Source organism: Mytilus trossulus, chromosome 14, assembly GCF_036588685.1.
Source record: "Mytilus trossulus isolate FHL-02 chromosome 14, PNRI_Mtr1.1.1.hap1, whole genome shotgun sequence".
In the NCBI taxonomy this organism is placed as follows: Eukaryota; Metazoa; Mollusca; class Bivalvia; order Mytilida; family Mytilidae; genus Mytilus; species Mytilus trossulus.
Genome location: NC_086386.1, coordinates 4,928,973 through 4,935,818, shown reverse-complemented (window position 1 = coordinate 4,935,818; position 6,846 = coordinate 4,928,973). Strand labels below are relative to the sequence as shown.

At 29.9% G+C, this 6,846-nt stretch overlaps 1 protein-coding gene across 1 annotated transcript; it reads left to right on the top strand.

Moving 5' to 3' along the window:
* Positions 1-1,387: 1,387 nt before the first annotated feature.
* LOC134696919 (probable ATP-dependent DNA helicase RecQ) lies at positions 1,388-5,554 on the top strand. Its single transcript, XM_063558885.1, has 2 exons — positions 1,388-1,635; positions 4,732-5,554. Exons 1-2 carry the CDS (start codon positions 1,388-1,390, stop codon positions 5,552-5,554), a joined length of 1,071 nt encoding a protein of 356 aa, XP_063414955.1.
* Positions 5,555-6,846: the final 1,292 nt, after the last annotated feature.

Sequence of the window (6,846 nt, the reverse complement as noted above, 5' to 3'; positions counted from 1 at the left end):
AATGATACTGAAAAACAAATTTGGTCTTGAATTTTAAAGTAAAGTAGTGATTTGGTTCAGCTGAAAAAGGTTAAAAATTAGCACGTCGGAAGCTGTCAAAAGATTTGAAGACCCCCTCAACCTAAAATTGTCCGTATTTTGAGTTAGAGCCGATGAAGTTTTCTATAATTTCGATATGACTTGTCCCAAAAGTAGTACAACACACTGTGACAATATTATTGAGTACGCGCAGGTAAGATTTTTTTTAAAATTTTCATTTATTGTCTAAAAGAAATGCACTACGCAGTTACTGTGTACTCGGACCAATTGACGTCTAGAGTTTTCTATAGAAAGCTACAATGTAGATATCGTTTCTCTTTTTAAAAATAACTAGAACACACCCGTGATATCATGGGTATCTGAATGAATTAAAGTATATAACTATATGCGCAAGCCTTATTTTAGTATTAGTATTGTCAGCTGATAAAGTCATGCCGATTATAAGATACACAGTTTTCTCTGCTTTCAAATCTTTCTGTTTGAACCTGTCGAACTGGAACTTATCAATCATTGGTAATATTAATTATTTGGGAAACTATAATATATAACTATGCGCAAGCCTTATTTTAGTATTAGTATTGCCATCTGATTAAGTCATGCCGATTATATGATACACAGTTTTCTCTGCTTTCAAATCTTTCTGTTTGAACCCGTCGGACTGGAACTTATCAATTATTGGTAATATTAATTATTTGGAAAACAAAAGGTCCTGGATTGGAGTATTTTTTAATCAACAGCATTTTAATATATTAGTTATGAATAAAGTTGAATTCTTTGATTCGCTGTTTTATGTCATGCATGACCACAAACAAATTGAAAACTACCTATACGCCTTATTTTTAGTCCAGATTTGTTATCTTAGAAAGTCTTACTGATCAAAAATACTACAATAGGTAACAATTTAACAATTTAGTAGTGTCAACCCTGTGATTATGACCCGTGTATATAGTTTGGTGGTGCGCCTGTCAGATGCGGAACGTACAGAAAAGGTAATAGCAAACTCCGTACAGTGATCGTTTCCGTTCCGGAACTATTTTCCTTTACTCCATCAACAAACTCCGTACAGTGATCGTTTCCGTTCCGGAACTATTTTCCTTTACTCCATCAATCACTGCCACCGGCTTTCGAAATTCGTTCCAAATTTTGGAACGTTTATCTACGCAATAAATTTCCTCAGAACCATTAGTTACCGGTTTGAAAAACCTCGATTTTATAATTTCTTCCCAAAATTTAAATAACTGTTCCTAAATATAAAAAATGAGCATTAAATTAATGCTCAACGAAAGGACTTTATTTTTGTGTGTATTATCTTCAGCGTTATCTTCCTGAAGCCCGCCATATCATAATAATGGACAGAGAGGAGATAAGTGTTATTGTAAAAAGTGTGTTTGGTGTCCGTCCGAAAGACAAGCAAGAGGAGGCACTGGAGCACTTGATGAAGAGGGGATCGGGAGATTTATTGTTAAATTTACCCGTTGGTTATGGGAAAAGTTTGGTGTACCAAGCCTTTCCATTTCTCCAAGATTCATCATCCTCTTTGGTCATTGCACCGCTCAACATCATTCAGACTGAACAGCTAGCAAGCTTAAACTTACGGTAACAGTGTCCTATATCAGCTACATTTTTCTTGATGACAGTCACTTGTCAAGGTGTTAAAAAAATCTCGATGCCTTGCAACTGGGAAAATATATTTAAATGTATGAACAGGCTAACATGAAGGCAAACTAAAGTTCCATTAAATTATTTTCTTAAAACTAACTATAGCAGAATTAACATAAAAATATAATTGGCATTGAAAAGTAAATATACCTGGTCAATGATGTGTGGTATTTCTATTAGCTGTAATGATTCTCATTCTCTTAAACAATGCCAATGTTTAATAATAATATGGTGAAAATTTAACAAAGTTCATCAAAGAGTGTTGTGTCACCATTCATAGACAATACAGGATGTTTGAAGGTATTGAATTAGATCAAAGTAGATAGTAAAGTGCATATGAAGATGCATATAATGCTAAAGTCTATAGCCAAAATATTAGAAAATGCCATTCTTGGATTATTAATTTGCTTTAAATCCAATGTAAACAAATATACCCCTTTATTTGGTCTTTTCAGGGATAATTTTATACCTCTAAAGAAAATTAGCCTTATATATATGTATAGGTATAGAGGTATAATCACCATAATTGCTTACTCATTGAAATTCTCATATATCTAACATTGATTTTCATTTGTAGACATATTCTATTGCATGATGATTTGGAATGATCATACTACAGGGCAAGTGTACATGTATAAATTTGTCATTTTTATTCTTTTCTATATTTATTTGTTAGATCTATACCAGCTTGCAAGATAGCCATGAGTGGTAATATAACCTGCAACTTTCATGCCACTGATATGTGCAGTTGTGGGTTACAGCAGATTATTGATGGTGATTTCAAGGTCATATTCTGTCATCCAGAATCATTGTTCTCTAATAGTATAGGCCAAGCTCTGTTACTCTCTTCTGAGTTTCCATCACTGGTAAAGGCAGTCTTTATTGATGAATGCCATGTCTTTGATAAGTGGTGAGCACTGCCTTTGAAAGGTTTTCTTGTTTCTTTACATTAATAATAATATGAAAATAATTGCTTTTTTGTATCGTTTGTTTTTTAGTAGACCCTAGTTAAAATCAAACTACAAAATGTATGCTATATATTGTAGTTTATACAAGGATTTGATGTAACTTATCTATACAAGTTCTTGGTTTATAATTTTTTTTTACTTGCATATAATGTATTTGGTTTTTGTTGAGATACTAAAAATGTATGATTGGAGTTTTTCAATAAAAGTTTTTCTAATTATAGTCCTGTATCCTACAAGGATTGGTTGGGGTTTTCAGCACCAATTTCCTCTAATGTATGATATTATAAAAAAGCTTTGTTTTCATATTATTTGCTATACCTTAATATTGTCATAGCTTTGTATTTTGTTTTCAAATGGATGGATTGGTTAGTATACCTAGGCCTCTATGAACTGTTACTTTTCATCATGGTATGCTTTTAAAATTGAATGGCATATCTTTTGAAAATTTCTGTTTATTGGAGAATTTCATCTAAAGTAACCACTTGAATTTTTATTGAAGTTGATATATTATTTTGTTGAAAAAGTTCTTTATACATATACACTGTATTGTTTTCTGTGGTTTCAAACAACCCATAACAAACATATATGTTTTACTATTGGCATGTTTTTTAATTTTATACTCTTAGTTATTTTCAGAAATATTTTGGTTATTCCTACAGCAGATGCTTTGAACCCATATGCATGGAAGTGAAAAATGACAGAATTTTTCTAAGAATAAGTCTTAAGATATTTATTATTACTTTATTAGTTACATTGATAGTAATCAAACAAATACTGTGAAATATTCATTATCATATTTCCATTCAATGGATTACACCTGTACAATATGTATTTTAAAGTGATGTACATTTTGGCAATGTTAGCCACACTTTGTATTCTAACCTCAAAATTATTTCATTTAGATGTAGTAATATGAATAAAGCTAATTTTCTCGTTTGAGTAAGAAAACATTTTACAAAGCCCAAAAATTACACAATAATTGAAGAAATTTATTTATAACATTTTTAACAGGCAAATTCAAATATATACCATTTCATTAGATATTTAACAGTAAATAAAACCATTTTCACAATGAAATGTTCACTGATGATGCACTAAAGTAAGACATCTCATGTCACAGACATGTAAGTTGGTGTTGTTGAGACTTTAGTTAAATGTGTCATGAAATACAATCTATTAATTGTAAAAGTTGCAAAAACAGTAAATTGGGTCATTAATTCAAATACTTACGATAACTTCACATTCTGATTTTCATGAAATACATAATTATAAATCCATGTCATGAAATAGATTAAACATGTAATTGTGAAAGCATGTCATGAAATACATAATGAATTTGAAGCTTGTCATGAAATACTTAATTACAAAAAGCATATGTCATGAAATACATATTAATTATAAAAAACACATGTCATGAAATACTTAATAATTATAACTGCATATGTCATGAAATACATAATAAATGTGAAGCTTATATCATGAAATACATACTTATAACAGCATATGTCATGAAATACATAATAATTATAAAAGCACTTGTCATGAAATACTTAATAATTATAACTGCATATGTCATAAAATACATATTTATATAAGCATATGTCATGAAATGCATAATTATTGTGAAAGCATGTCATGAAATACATAATAAATTTGAAGCTTGTCATGAAATACATAATTATAAAAGCATATGTCATGAAATACATAGCAAATATGAAGCTTACGTCATGAAATACATAATAATTATAAAAGCATATGTCATGAAATACATAATAATTATAAAAGCATATGTCATGAAATACATAATAATTATAAAAGCATATGTCATGAAATACATAATAAATTTGAAGCTTGTCATGAAATACATAATAATTATAAAAGCATATGTCATGAAATACATAATAATTGTGAAAGCATGTCATGAAATACATTATAATTGTGAAACCTTGTGTTTTGAAAGTGAAAAATGTAATATGTTGATTGAAACCAATAAAATAAGGCAAATATGTAGCTTATTTTTTAGAGTATGAATTATCATTAACCTCATCACATTTGTATTTTATAGGCATAAAGAATTCAGACCTGATTACAGGAAATTGGCAGAATTACCAGCCATCTTTAACAAGGCCAAATTTGTTGGTATGAGTGGCACCATGACGAAGAAACAGGTAGAGAACTTACCCAAGAAACTAGGCTTTAAGAACATTAAAATTATTTGTATAAGTCCTGATAAGGAAAACATTTTTCTTGAAAAAAAGGAAAAAATTGTGTCAAAAGATGTTACAAGTGTTTATGAACATATTTTTAAAACTGAATGTTTAGAGTTGCAGAAACATCCAACCAGCTACCCTGTTACATTATTATTTATACCCATGTACTACATGAGTTGTGCCCTTTTTTTTTTGAAGTCACTGTTTGGTGAAAACAAAATTATGGAATCCTGTTATTCTGCAATCTTCGCAAATCAGGATGATGAGGTTATTCAGGCTACATTAAAGGATTTAAATACAGAAAATCCCCGTATAAGGTTAATTTTAACCACTTCTGTTACGGGGATGGGATTTGATCCTACATGTATTACAAGAGTGATTCATGCCAGTCCCCCAAGATCTGTTTCTCAGTATCTCCAAGAAATTGGTAGAGCTGGAAGGCGAGGACAGGCCTCTGAAGCTATCTTGTACTACAATAAAAGAGATATTGCCAAAAATTTGCCTGGAATTTCCGATGACATTATTTCTTACTGTAACACTGAATCTTGTCTGAGAACAAATTTACTTTCAGTATTTGGTTATTTAAAATCTAGTTCATTACAGGGTTGTGCATGTTGCTGCTTTTGTAAAAAAACGTGTACTTGTGAGAATTGTGAATTAGCAAGCTTAGATATTTAAGAATGTAAAATCTTGTCTACTTATTATACATGTATTTATGTTTTTACTTGGCAAATTAGGGGGGATACATAGTATGAGAAATTTTTAAATAACACACATGATATGTTTACTTCCCTCAATGTCACTTTTACATCAAGTCAATTAAGATTTTATTTTCACTGGATTTTGCACAAAAATGGCAATGAAAGATTAACTATGCTCAACATCAAATTTTTATGGTTTCTCAAGTCAAACAAAATCTACAGCAACTGAAAACAACATTTGATTGTAATTTTCTTATATCATATGTAAAAAATAATGTGATCAAGAATTACACTGAGTCCTGGAATCTATGTATTGCAGAAATTTTGCACCATTAGTGTCCTGTTTTCCTTGAAATGTAAGGTGAACTGGTATTTTGCTAGTAATACATTTGTATTAAAATACATGTAAGTGTTCAGATATTTACCTGTCAATATTACTTACTACAGTTAGTGAATATGTCTAATTGACACATAAATAAAATATGGTTATTTTAAACGGTCTTTATTAGTTTATCTTTTAATATAATATGGTCCTTTCTATAACATATAATTAATTTTTGTGTCGTACAAATAAAATTCAGGTGGTATGATGGGCAATGTGTCAAGTATCCACCCAAAAAATATGAAACAATTAACTACAAAAAAATACAACCCTATTAATTTTCAAAAAATAAATTTAGGAAGATTTCCAAAAAATATAATGGTTTGAATCCACGCAATGCATACTCTGTAATAAAAAGGTGTCTCACGGCTGATCCAAAAGTACTAAGTCTCCTCCAGGGAGATTTTTTTTCAATTATATCTGGGTTGTTGTACACTGTTCAAAATACTTCAATGCAAATCATGTGGTTTTATAATTTATTTTTATTTCTGTGTGTGGTTTGTGTTAAAACAGTAATATCTCTGAGAGAGACATAGTTTTTTTCTGTAACAGCCTTCATTGTTTATATATTATATCCTACTTGTTAGGGAAAAAAATGCTGAAGGAAAAGAACACATTCAAGATCAACTGATGTCTATTGACATTTCAATATGCTTAAAAATTAATCAAGATTCATTAGAATGAAGTATAGATGGTTCAGATTAGGTGAAAATAAGACCACAGAAGGAATATTTAACTCTAAAGGATATTTAACATCTACTTGGAAGTAAATATAAATCACTGATAATAATATGCAGAATACTTAAGTTTTTTCAGGTGAAGGTTTTAAACAGTAAAAGTTCATAAGATTCTGGATTAAAAGTGAGTATGAATTAATTGATAATAAG